The sequence below is a fragment of the Vidua macroura genome, chromosome 1 (assembly GCF_024509145.1).
Source record: "Vidua macroura isolate BioBank_ID:100142 chromosome 1, ASM2450914v1, whole genome shotgun sequence".
In the NCBI taxonomy this organism is placed as follows: Eukaryota; Metazoa; Chordata; class Aves; order Passeriformes; family Viduidae; genus Vidua; species Vidua macroura.
Genome location: NC_071571.1, coordinates 90,092,391 through 90,106,020, shown reverse-complemented (window position 1 = coordinate 90,106,020; position 13,630 = coordinate 90,092,391). Strand labels below are relative to the sequence as shown.

At 42.8% G+C, this 13,630-nt stretch overlaps 1 protein-coding gene across 2 annotated transcripts; it reads right to left on the bottom strand.

Moving 5' to 3' along the window:
- Positions 1-8,582: 8,582 nt before the first annotated feature.
- Positions 8,583-13,625, bottom strand: CCDC127 (coiled-coil domain containing 127). 2 transcript variants are annotated; one of them, XM_053972747.1, is made up of 3 exons: positions 13,149-13,625; positions 12,727-12,855; positions 8,583-12,116 (listed from the first exon to the last, which is right to left on the bottom strand). In XM_053972747.1, exons 2-3 carry the CDS (start codon positions 12,845-12,847, stop codon positions 11,443-11,445), a joined length of 795 nt encoding a protein of 264 aa, XP_053828722.1. In that variant the 5' UTR covers positions 12,848-12,855; positions 13,149-13,625; the 3' UTR covers positions 8,583-11,442. The 2 variants fall into 2 exon arrangements, with proteins under 2 accessions (XP_053828722.1, XP_053828732.1); XM_053972757.1 differs by lacking the exons at positions 12,727-12,855; positions 13,149-13,625 and adding an exon at positions 12,486-12,705.
- Positions 13,626-13,630: the final 5 nt, after the last annotated feature.

The following is a 13,630-nucleotide window of genomic DNA, read 5'->3' as shown; positions in this document are numbered from 1 at the left end:
TGTGGCAAAAAGAAGCGTCAGCAAATCATTCAATTGACCAAGTCAGCTCTGACACTTATTAATGCTTTATCTGCCAAGGTTTTATGGAACAGTCTGTTCATCCAGTAGAATACATTGATTTCAGCTAATGTAATTCAGGAGATAATTTGGCTATAAACCCTAATCGCCTATAAGGCTATGTAACACCCCTTGCCACTCCCCTGTTTAAACTCACTTAAATACAAATATAGCCCTAGCAAATGAGGAATAGTAGGATTCCACTGGCCTCAGACTAAATAGGGAGATTTCATATCATTTTTTATCAGGAAGATAAACTGGTTGTGACTCACCATCACGTTCAGTTTCCAATTGTCTATGCCTACAAAATTGTATGTTTCATAATAAATGTTTCTCTGTAACAGATTGTACCCTACTAAAAATTCTGACCAAAAGGATGGAGTATGAAAGGGATTATAAAATCTGACCTTTAAAGTCATAAGCACAATCTGCTTACCCCAACACCTCTAATTAGTACAGAACAAGGTCTGAAGAACATGTCTTTTTTATAAATAGGCTTGAAATCAAAGGTCCCTTCACCTTTTCAGTGACCTTAGATATAGTGGTCAAAAAAAAAAACCCAAAAAACAAAAAAAACACTGTTAACAAATATTACAGATACTACTCCTATCCTCATTATTTCAGCAAATTCATAACAACACTGTTCCCTTTGAACCTTGTTGTTTTCAAAAGGTAAGTTACTTGTCACTGAAGACTAAATATAAAATCTAACACTGTATATGTAATAAGAAATGTTGTCAGCTGCAGGCTCATTGCATGCAGTGATACAGGGTGGTCAAAGTAAAGAACTAGGAGATCTTGTAAGTCCAGCCCCCGGAAAAAGAGGTGAACATATTGTAGCATCCCTTTGCAATCTTATCATGTTTGTTCAAAGTTGATTCCAAAGGCTGTTCAATATCTTTGGATAAAAAAGTTACCAAAAAAAAAAAAATCTTCTTCCTTCATGTGGACAACTGTATACAGCAGCCCATACAGATTTTGCCAGGGTCTTGCAATAGGTATTAATATTTCCCTAACATGACTTGAAATATGTCTCAGTCTTCCTAGTGATAGCACTTGCCTTTTTCATGACCCTGTCAAGTCTGTGGATGTGGTTAATCTCCTGATTAACCATTGGAGCAGCAACTTTCTTCTCCTTTACTGATTCCAACTAAGGATTTCCTAGCTCGTGGCAGAACTTCCTTTTCTAAGTTGCTGAAAGCATATGTTCACACTTTTTCTGCTACTCCAGTCCACTGAGCTGCACAGCTCTTTCTGAACGATGCTATTGCAGCATTCCCAATCCTGAGAATGTATCAGGAGCATTTGATTACCATGCTACTATTTTTTGTCCTTAGTCATTAGTAGAAGAATGACAAACATTATTCCTAAACTGATCCTTCAAGATCTGCATTAGCAACCTCCTCTTAGACCATCATTTCTTCTTTCAAGCACAACTTACTAACATAATTAGATTTTTACCTAGTTCTTTGTTCCCAGAGTCATCATAGAATCATAGAATGCTTTGGAAGGGACCTTAAAGGTCATTTAGTTCCAACCTCTCAACCACTGGCAGGGGGACATTCCACTAGACCAAGCTGCTCAAAGTCCTTACCCAGCTTGTGGATGGGTCATCCACAACTTCTCTGTGCAACCTGTCCCAGTGCCTCACCACTTTTGTAGTGAAGATTTTCTTCCTATTATCTAATCTAAACCTACTCTCTTCAATTTTGAAGCTATTGCCATTTGTCTTATCACTGCATGCCCTGCCAAAAGTCCCTTTCTGGCTTCTTTGTAGTCCCTTTAGATACTGGAAGGTGGTCTAAGGTCTCCCTGGAGCCTGCTCTCCTCCCAGCTGAACAGCCCCAACTCTCTCAGCCTGTCTTCATAGGAGAGGTGCTCCTGCTCTCTGGTCATCTTTATGGACACCTCTGGACTTGCTCTAACAGGCCCACATCTTCCTTGTGCAGAGTGTCCCAGAGCTGGATGCAGTACTCCAGGTGGTGACTCATGAGCACAGAGTACAGTGGAGAATCAACTCCCTTGGCCTGCTGGTCACACCTTTTTTGATGCAGAATTTGGTTGATTCATCTCCTGGGTTGTAAATGCACATTGTTGGCTCACATCTAGGTTTTATTCCATCAACTTCCCTACAGTCTTTCTCTGCAAGGGTGTTCCCCATCCATTCGTCACACAGCCTGTATTTGTGCTTGGAATTGCCCTGATCCAGGTGCAGTACCTTTCACTTGGACTAGTTGCCCATTATGCTATCATGTGCCCATTTCTCAAGCTTGTCCAGGTCCCCATGGATGGCATTCCTTCCTTCTGTTATGTCAACTGCAACACTGTGTTCAAGTTCTATCTCCTATTTAGTTCAATTAATACATCTAGTTGTGATCATGTGGCAACTAGACCACTGAAAATTTCTCTCTGCTAAGTGTCATGAGCAAGCAGCTTCTATCAGGATCCATTACATGGAGAAAATCCTCTTTTTGAAGAATTTTATCTTGCTCTGGTAATGCAAGGTGCCAGTGGTGGTTAGTTATCTATCAGTTGTTAAATATTTGCAGAAGCAAATACGCTGGTCTGGCATCTAGCTCAAATGTCTTTATCAGTGTAATAGCATGGCTAATGACCTTGGAAGACACTGTGCCTTTTTCTGAAGGACTTAACACTAGCAGTGACACCAGCTCCAGTATGATCCACAGGTGCTTGGAGGTGTTGTCTATATTGCCACCCTGTGGACTGGAACAGGCAAGATGGGGCTGCCCTTCCGTCATCACTTATTTATTCAACAGAGCCCTTTCCTATGCTCTAAGGTAAACTCCACCTTCAAGAGATGCTAAGCCTATGTTTGGCAGGTCCCACAGGTCTGTTAAGGCCAATAAATCTCTATGAAATTCATCCTTTCATGATATAGGCTACTACAGAAGAAATGTGTTGCATACTGCTAATTATAAATGCAGAAGAAAACTGATCTTACATTTAGATTGGATTATTTGTCTTAAAACATTTCTGATGACACATTTGTTTTTTTTTTGTCTCCTACTCCCATATTAATGTACTATTGTTCAAAAGTTAAGAAGGGCTGTAAAAAAACCAAAGCCAACTTGTCTGTAAATAACACCCAATTTTGCAAAAGCCCAATTAAAAGGGAAATATCCCCTTTATAAATGCCCTATATTTTGCTGGAACGTACACACATAGGCATTTGTGGAAGAATGCAGGCGTACTCCTTTTCTTAGATGAATATGTCTTTCATCTCGCAGGATGATGATGACGTTACGAATGAGTATGAGACAGGGTGGCAATAAAGAAAAGAAATGGTAGCAGAAAGTTATTGGGATATAAATCAGGACCACAGGGAGGATGAAGCCACTCGTTTCCTTTTGTGGGATCAGGTCTGGTCAAGGTGTGGTAACCACCTGGACCGAGGTACTCCTGGCTATGGGCAGCCCTCAGAATGTGGTGGCAGCCTGGCTCCATATAGATGTTCCCAGCTGGGAGACAAGCTGACCTGCCCTGCAGCTCAGGTGCAGCCTGACACACTCTACCAAATCAGCTGCCTGCCAGCTGCTCCTGCTGTGACCTCCCTGGGCCAGCACAGGCACCCCTGGGCCAGCACAGCTTATTTCCAGCCCTTCAGGAAGCTATCCCATATGGAGAAGGACTGAAAGGCAGTTGTAATGAGGTGGCAGGCGGTCTCTTCTTCCAGGTAACAAGTGACAGGGCCCAGAGGAAATGGACTCAAGTTGTGCCAGAGGAGTTTTGGATTAGATAGTAGGGAAAATTGCTTCCTGGAAAGGGTGGCCAGGCTTTGGAACAGGCTGCCCTGGGAAGTGGTGGAATCCCCAGCCTTGGAAGTGTTCAAAAGATGTGTGAATGTGGCATGTGGGGACATGGTTTAGTGGTGAACCTGTCTGGGAAAATGATTGGACTCGACGATCATAGAGGTCTTTTCCATCTCAGTGATTCTGTGATTCTAAGAATGGGTTCTTCTCTTCCATGAGAGAGTGGAGATGGTAGATTGAAGGACCTGGCTGAAGTGCTTGTCTGCAATGCTTGACCCTCGCCTCCTCCACCGTGGAAGGAGCCACAGCCACCTCCAGGACATGAACTGTGCCAAGGGTGCCAGGGACCCTGCAGGCGCTGGCAGAGCTGAGCCAAACCAGACTAGGGCTGGCCAGAACTATGGCAGCAGCTGGACTTAGTGTGGCAGCTGTTCTGTGTACAGTTTCCACCTTTGGAACTTGTAGTATTTCATCATACTGTAAAGGAGGATTTGAACAGAAAACAAGTGCTCAAGCAGCTTGTCTTCTTTTAAGTGTAAGTCCATCTGCTGACAAGGACAAAATCAGAACAGCTGACAGAATTAGCAGGATTTTGAAAGATCCTGATAAAGGCGGACCACCACATTTAGCAGCAAAAATAAATTAAACAAAAGACTGGAATCCAGTGCTAAAAACTGAAGTTTGAAACCTTGGGTCCTAAAAGATTCAGCAGATTCCTTGTGCAACAGCTTCCAGATCAACTTTCTCTGCACAGTTTCATAATAGTGTATTAATTGTTCCTATTTATGGTCACAATAAAACACTTGAGATAATTTAAAAACAAACTGAAATCTTTTACAACTATGTAAAGCTATGTGCAGCTATGCTCCTGTGAAGAGCAGGGAGTTGGAACTGATGATCCTTCCGGGTTCCTTCCAATTCAAGATATTCTACGATTCTATGATTTTTCTGCCTTCCATCACAGGCTGGAGGAGACTGCCTTGGGGCAAGTTTTTTAATCTGGATCCTGTGAACAGGACAACAAATAGGAAGAAGAAGGACAGGAGTATTCTTTTGAAAAAACAATTCCTTTCATATAAAGCCATTGAGAAAAGCAGAGGCCACTGGCAATACACATTGTTTGTAACTACTTTTCAGGTTGCAATCAATAGTTTCAGGCATGAAATGCAATATGATCCTTTCATTGTGATTCTGTCATGGCTGGTATGACATAGGACAAATCTGTAATTCTCCAGATATTTTCATCGTTCCTTGCAATATGCCAGGCTGTTAGTATTAACTACATTATTTTCTGACCCTCTCAGTACTGCAGCAGATACTGGAGTGAAATCTTACTCTTAATTCTATAGCAATATCTTACCAGCCTTAATCCCATTTTCTTTCCAGTCAGCTTCTACTTGGTAGTCAAAGCATCACATACAGCAATACAATTACCCTTGCTTGTGTAATAAGCCTAAACCAGGAAAGGATGGAAATGTAAAGATGGAGAAGGAGAAGGAGAAGGAGAAGGAGAAGGAGAAGGAGAAGGAGAAGGAGAAGTTAAATGAAATAGTGTCTGTGACAGCCCATCCTTTAAAATAGGTGGAGAAAACACAAAATCCTTTTACAAGCTGCCAACGGGTAACACCCTTGACCATGTGTGCAAAAAAAGGGACCCCAGGCTCAAGAGCAGACTCAAAATCTCCAGCCTAGGGGATGATAATGACCATCTTAGAAAGGGAGATACACAGGCAAAATATTTCAGACTGCTTAGTTTTAAGGGTAATAAACAATCACAGGTGGTCATGCAGTTTACCTTGCCAATAAATGATCTGTAGATCTTTAACTGGATCTAAGTTTTATGCTCTGTTGTTTTCAAACTCCACCTGATAAGTAACCAAAAGGCACAGCTCTCACAGCTCCTCAGCTGGCATGATTGGATTTCCTATGTGAGCACTTGAAAGCTGCTGCCACCAGCCCACAGCAGTTCAAGCAGGGATACCTAAAGACTTTGGAGACATCCAATAAATTTTGGAGCCTAATTTTCTTCCCATGAGATTATAAACTTCTACAGATTGGAGAGAAGTTCCAACTTGTGCCAACAAGCATCACTGCAAGGGAGAAATAAGACAGCACTGAGCTATTGTTGAAACTCTGTCCCAGACTACTGGGAACATAACAGAGGTAGGATGTCACGCACAGTGACTTCCACATGCATCCCATTCTGGAGTGGTTTTATGGTCTCAAGAAGTTTTCTTCAGCAATCTGACATGCTGAGAAACTTGCAGTTTATGTTTATTGTGAAAGTAGCAGTGTCCCTAGCCACAGAAAAATTAAAGGGAAGAAGCTATGAACAGCATGTGTGGTGTAGTTCATCCAGAACTGAGCTGACACTGATGCCCATGTGGCCTCTTTCTCCTTTTTATCTCCCAGAAAGAGGCACAATCTCTATGTTTGTCTATACTGGTAGTTTGCCTAATATTTACTCCAGTTTATATATAAATATTTAACTGAAGCAATATCAGCTCCAGCAGCACCATGCTTTGTTGTTTTGCTCTTCTTTTTGACATCAGGGAAATAGATGTGCTGTCTTTAATATTTCACTATATACAATCAGAAGATCACCAAAATATTGCTTCCATCTTTGGACTCATCTCACCTTTGGAATAACTTTGGGGGGAAATACAGGTAAGGACCATAGGGGTAGAAATGCTTCTGTGGACAGCACCAAATTGATCTCATGATCAGAGGGCTGGAATGCTTCTTCTATGAAGACAGACTGAGCAAATTGGGGTTGTTCAGCCTGGAGAAGAAAAGATTTGGGGAGACCTTACTCTAGCTTTTCAGTACTTCAAGGGGGCTTATTATGAATAGGAATAAAATTTAGCACAGCCTGTTGTGATAGGACAAGGGATAATGGTTTTAAACTAAAAGAGAGTTGGTTTAGACTAGACATAAGTTAAAATTTTTTTACAACAAGGGTTTTGAAACACTGGCATAGGTTGCCCAGAGAGGTGGTAGGTGTTTCATCCCTGGAAACATTCAAGGTAAGGTTGGATGGGGTTCTGAGCAACCTGCTCTGTTTGGAGATGTCCTTGCTCGTTGCAGGTGGGTTGGACTAGATAAGTTTTAAAGGTTGCTTCCAACCCAAACCACTGGGTCAGCATCCCCCTAAATTTCTTAGTCAGTGAAGTGCTATTGCTTGGGATCTGTCTCACCACAAGTGTCTCTCCTCCAGCAGGCAGCAGGACATGTTGACAGTTGTAGATTGCTTCTTGCCATCTTCATTAAACAATGAGCAGTGTTCTTTAATCGAGTGTGTCCCAGTTTTCTTTTCCAGTGCTGCAACAATGAGGTGCTAACAGGTTGCTGAACTACATCCAACCCCCTGTGCCTGCCGCCTTTGCGCAGAGGTCTGCAGCAGCACCTACCTCAGTGGAGACAAGTTCATTCTGGTTTGGTCACCGAACACCACGGTTTTGCTCACCTTTGTTGTTATTACCCCCAGAGGTATTTGGGCCGGAGAGCTCCGACGGTGCAGCATTAGGAGATGTGCTCCATGGGAACAGAGGATGCGGCTGCCGGCTGGAAGAGCTGTCAGCCACAAGGGGGAAGCAGCATCCAGTGACACAAACACCAACCACAGCAGCTGAGCATTTTGTTCTGACTGCAATAAGTTTACAGGTAAGGTATATCAGAAATATAAACCTGTTATGAACACAAGAGTGAAGAGGCGTTTTTGCAGCAGCTGGACAGCCCGGGTGATCTCAGCACAGGGCTGTTGGGGTGCATGACTGTGAACAGCTGCTGTCACTGTTCTTACAATCGACCAGCTCTCTTCAAACTCTTCCATCCACAGACTCCTTGTTTCCAGAAGCATTTACTTTCAGTTTACTTCAGTTTACTTTCAGCTTTTGTTGCAGCAATCACTCAGCTGTTTTGCTGTGAAGTGGCCATTGCCTCATCGCTGAGCTACAATAAATTTCAGTGAGTTACTTTTTATCAGGTCCATCTGCTGTCTCAGATATGCACTGACCACTGAAAGCTCCTTGACCAGGCATTAAATAAACGACCAATAGATGTGGGCCTTGGCATGCATACCAGCAAAGCCTTCATACCCAGCTGCACCACAACTGCAACTATAACCTTGCCTTTCATTCTCTTTTCACAGCAATAACTCAAATTCCTTTGATGTCACCACAGTACCTGAACCGTTGACCACTGTTTGTGCCTTGTATCCTCCACAGAGGAACAATCAGTTTTCTCATCCTCACACAGGAGTGCTCAAAGTCATGCTTTACAGAGCCAGAGGATGGTGAAGAACTGTGTCAAATACAGATTGAGGATCATTTATTACAGGAAAAAGGATTTCCATACTGTCTGAACACTGTTCTAGAGCAGCTGGACTGCAGTTCTTCACAGAGAGCAGGAAGATGAGGGCAATGAAAAGCAGCTGACATGCAGAATGAGACATCTGAGGGATACTGAAGGAAGGTAGAGTATCCTACACAACATTCTGTCAAAGGAATGTCCCCAGTCTTTCAGAGGGATGGTCACCTTTAACCCCACATCTTCAGTTAATGCTCCACACTTACCTGTTTAACAGTGTTCTTTCATAAGAAAAGAAACTCATAACATATTCTTTTCTCAGCACCAAGACCAAAACTTTTTGCATGCTAATTTTAAAAAAATTACAATTTGGAAAGTCTGAATAAAGTAGCAAATTCCAGTTCCCCCACCCACCTTGCCCGAGTTACAAAACAGTGCAGAAATATGTAAAGGTTTTAATTGTTATTGTTTAATAGCTGAGTGACAATTTTATAATAAAAATAAGTTCATTAAATACTTTGAAAACAGATTATTCTTGCATTCTACATATGTATATGGGCAGTTCCAAACAATTAACCAATTCAGAACAAGTGCTGGGCAAGATAAAACTTACATTAGAATCTTCAGAATAACAACCTACAAAGGAGGAACATTTCTAAAATACATTGCATACCCACAAACATGAGTTTTGGAAGAAACCAACAGGACCAGTGATTCTAAATCAGTTATATATTTTTTAAAAGTCTTCTGAAATAACCCTTCTGTCTTGATACAATGATCTTCAAAGTGTCCATGAACAATAGTTGAATTAGTTGTACAAACAAATGACACTTCTAAAAAACAGAAAGTGAATACCAAACCTTTACTACATCGCATCCAACCCTGTATATTCAAGTGTGTAAGGCTTGAATGTACATATTCATACTGAAAAAAATAGTATTTTACCCTTGATTACATTTTCTTTAAACATTTTGAGTGATATGAATAACAAACTATGAAAAAATGAAAAAGCATAAAACCTTTGCTCTTTTGAGGCTAACTTATACAAATTCAAGGCATCCATCTCAAATACACTGGCACTGATTCATGTCTGCTCTTAGTCAGCTGAGCAGCTTAACTGCCTGCAGGAACGTGTGCCACAGCTGGATGGTCACTTTCCACATCCTGAAAGAATTACACACCGGCTGTTATTCAAACTTATTTGTTCTCCTGGGCAATTAGACTGTGTGCCTACATCCAGCTTCAGCAGCTTAGCTCAGGGCGTCACACACGATTAGCAACTCAATTGTGTTGAGTTGCAAAAGCATCTCCCAACCAGAAAATGCTTGGCATCCTGACAAACTGTGGCCCTTCTGGTGTTTGTGATCTCTCTTTTTTCCTCCAAGTTTGTCTACTAAAACTTTATTTTAAAAAATCAATATGAAAAAAGGATTAATAAGTCAACACAACAGTATAATTCGTACTACCAAGGTGAGCAAAATCTCAACTGGAAAACAGAGTCGTTGCAAAACATCTATTCTGCCTAGGAATTTTGTTTCATGTTAGATATTTCTACTTAGTAAGTGGATTAAGTTGTGCACATTGTTTCAAAAGATTTATCTGCTCTCTTCTGTGCTCAGACTAAAATGAAACCAGGAGAAAACAGTAAGAGAAAAACCCCACATCTGCAGGAAGATGGGCATTCACTTGGATTGCTTCCAAGCCATGGTTCTACATGATTGCCTAGTGCAAACACATTTGTCAAGTCTACCTCTCAGTAAATAACAAACTGCTAATTAATGAACTGACAACCTACTAGCACAAATCAAAGTCAAGTAACAGAGAAGACTAGATGTTATAAATGCAAGGGTAAACACTGCCCCTTTGAGGTCTAAGGCTGGATTAGAAAGGGGGGAAGAAAAAAAATCTTATTATTTTAAATACATGGCACATTTGAAAAAAGGTTCCTACTGCTACAAGGCTCAAAGTTCTAAGAAATTGAAATGCACTGAGTTTTAAAGTTTTGTTGTTGGATTTTTTAAATCTGGATGTTTAATTTTTTAATTTATTATTTCACTGTACTTATTATTTTATTTTTTTACCAAATCTATTTTATTTTACTAGCTAAATAAAAAAGCTCCCTTTCTTGCAAGTTTGCAAAGCTTGTATATCTGTAGGCTTTCACGGTCATGTGTATGTAAAATGGTGAACCACAAGCACAGAATTTCAGAGCTGCAGAAAAGAGTATGTACTTCAGTTCTGGGAGAAGGGAGATAGGTGGAGAGAGAGCAGTGGCTACCAGTGCAGGCTGCATTTAGATTCCCATCTGCAAATAACAAACAGGACCTGTCCAAGGCAGAGCCAGATGCAATGGTAAGGAGGTTCCTGCAAGCAACCCAGGAGGCAGCCAGTGCCCTGAGAGGCAGAAGCAGCAGCATGGGGACATCCATAATGGTGGCACATTGTTGGGTTACAACTAAAACCCTGACTGAGAAAAAAAACCAAGTATTCTTAAGGTATCTCCAATATATGAAAATATAACTTCCAGTTTATACATTCCGTAGAATTTGATAATGGGTCCCAAGTGCCAATGAGATATCAATCTGTTTCTTTATGTGTTATTTGAATTAGTAACTTTTGGATGTTTCATTCATAAAGCACTATTTGTATATTAAGCTGGACGACAATGCAAGACTGACTAATCTGAAACAAGATCAATCTATTCCACCCTCAGAATACTTTCACATACACACACATTCATGCATATATATATATATATATATATATATATATATATATATATATATATACTTGCACATACAGACATGTAAGATTCAGGTGTCTCCAACACCATCTCTCCCAAACATCTGTCTCAAAATCAGTCTTGCTTAAACAAATTTTTAAAAAATAATAGTAATAAAAGAAGACATTTTGAGACACCATGTAAAATGTCAGAGATAAGGAGCACAATGTGCTACCACAGCTAGGGGAAACAAATGACCATTCTCTGTTGCTGGAGTGTGACCATCAATGAGGCAAATCCCTCTAAACTGAGTTCTCTTTTGCTACTTCTGATACCTGGGGAGCTGGCGTATCTCTATACTGCACCACAAACCCACTCATGGAGTTCAGGAGCATGCACAGCTCACCAGAGCATCTCTTGTTAGTGAGAGGAAAGGCACCAGCACTGCACATGTCCCATGCAAACACAAGTGCAAGGAGGAGGAGAGACGGCAACACAGCAGAAGAATTTAACAGCTTCGGACTACGACTGTGATTGTCCCTACCATGCATGGTGGATCACATGGAATCCCACTGCTTCCCCTACTTAGCGTTTTCCTAACATGGCCTTTTCTACCCTCTTGAATTTCTGCAGTTCAACAGCTAGTTCCCAGTATCTCAAATACAGCCACATAAGCTTTCCATTTTGACTTCTGGTTCTGTTCAGCACATTGCCACAGTAGTTATCATGTTTGAAAATATCTTTTAAGCCACTCTCGACATGTAAAGCCATAGCAACAGGATTAGTTGCTGCTTTAACTAGCAGATTTTTCTCTATTTCTAGTCTCTGACTTCTGGGTACTAAAAGACTGCAGTAGATGTCCTGTCTTTCCTTCAGTCCCTCTTCAAATTCTTTTAGTAAAATATTGGCTCTCTGTTGCCACTCTTCTTCCTTTGCCAGGCAACTCTGGTACAAGGTACCTTCTGCTCCAGAGTGCAAAAGGACTTGTTTTTCTTGCTCCAACTTCTCCTGCTCCTGTTCTAGGAGCTTCCTCTCTTCTACTAGTTTGCGGCTCTGGGACACGAGGGCTTCACGGTAACTCAGGGTCCTGTTGCGTTCCTTTTCCAGCTCCACCTCCAGATGAGCAACAGCTCGACGATTCTCCGTGATTATATCCCGGTATTTGCCTTCCAGGTCTTTTTGTAAAGTTGACTCTTTTCTGTAGTACTCTTGTTTTTCCTTTTCTATTTCTTTCTGACATTCTCTGGTCCAGATCCAACCTACCACACATAAATGAGACTTCAGATGTAAGTATAACATGTAACAGTGAGGGGTATGATTAATTAGCCATGCCTGAAATGAAGCTACTAAGTGGTAAAAAACTTTCTTTCCTGCCCTTCACTTCTATTTATACGTCCCCACAAAATATATTTCTGTGGTCCCTATTTCACAGTGAGTCACTTTAAATGATCATGCTTTCTCTGAAATAAAATACCCCTATTCTTTTATTGTCTATACTAGCACTACTTAGATTAGAGAAGGAAAATGAAGTCACGGAGGAACAAACTGGAGGTTTCCGATGTGGAAACTGCATGGAGAACTGTCTAGGCCCAGTAAATAAATACATCAGCAACATCTGCCACTGTTACCTCTGGGCTCTCCAGCACATCCTGTATCCATATTTCTTGAGAGACCTTTGTATACCGGAGCTTATTAAATACGGATTCGTCTCCGTGTATGAAAAGGGTCTTTGCCTTAGCGACACCAACAGCGCAGGTTGTTTACAGCACTATAAACAAGAAGGCCTGGGGAAGCCCTCAGGCGGGGCATGGCTCTGTCACCGCACTGCTCCAGGAGCCCCCCCCGGGCCGGGGGCCCGGCGCTACTCACGGAAGGCGGCCAGGCCCAGCATGGGGACCAGCAGGGCGTAATTCCACCGGCTGCCGTCATCGCCGGGATCGCGCCGATTGGGCAGGATGTTCCAGTTGGGAGGGTCATTTAAGTTATTCATGAAGGCACCTGCGATGCACAGAGGGAAGACGCGGCCTCAGCAGCGCGCAGAGGGGCCGGGGCCTCTCCTGCCACCACCGTCTCCTCCCGCTGGGGGACTGGGAATTCTGCCCGAGCCCTTCGAACGGCGTCCCCGACACTTGGGAGCTTGGCCGCGCCCTGAGTGGCAGCCGCGGGCGCGACAGGGCCTGCCAGGCCCATCCCCGTTCCCACTCCCACTCCCATTCCCGTCCCGCTCCCACCACGGCGGGACCCCCACGCACGAGCCCCGGAGCGCGCGAGCCCCCGGCGCTGCCACTCACCTGCCGGCCCCGCTCCCTTCCGGCCCGGCCCATCAGCCGGGAGAAAAAGGGGGTGGACGACAGAACGGCTCGCCCGAGCCTGGAGCGCTGCCGGCCGTCCGTCCCCGCGCCTGGCGGGCCCTTTTTATCCCGTTAACGGCGAGGGCCGGAGGCAGCCGTGAGCGGCGTCTGGATCCCACCGTCTGGACTTGCCGAGTCTACTTTCTGTCCTAGAGAGACAGTACGGTCTTTCCTTCGCCCTTCTCAAATCTCATGTGTACGAAATGGTGTTTCTCACAACTTCAAAAAATTATTATGGCCTGTTTATGACGCAAAATTTCAGGCGCTGTCAGAGAGACAAAGAGGCAGAATCTTGCAGTATTGGAGCTCACAAGGGAAAAATAATGGCAGTAACACAATTCTAGTATTTTGGGGTTTTTTTAATGTTCTCCACGCTCAAAACAAGAGCTGTTTAGAAATCTTCCGTCACGCAGCTCTCGGGT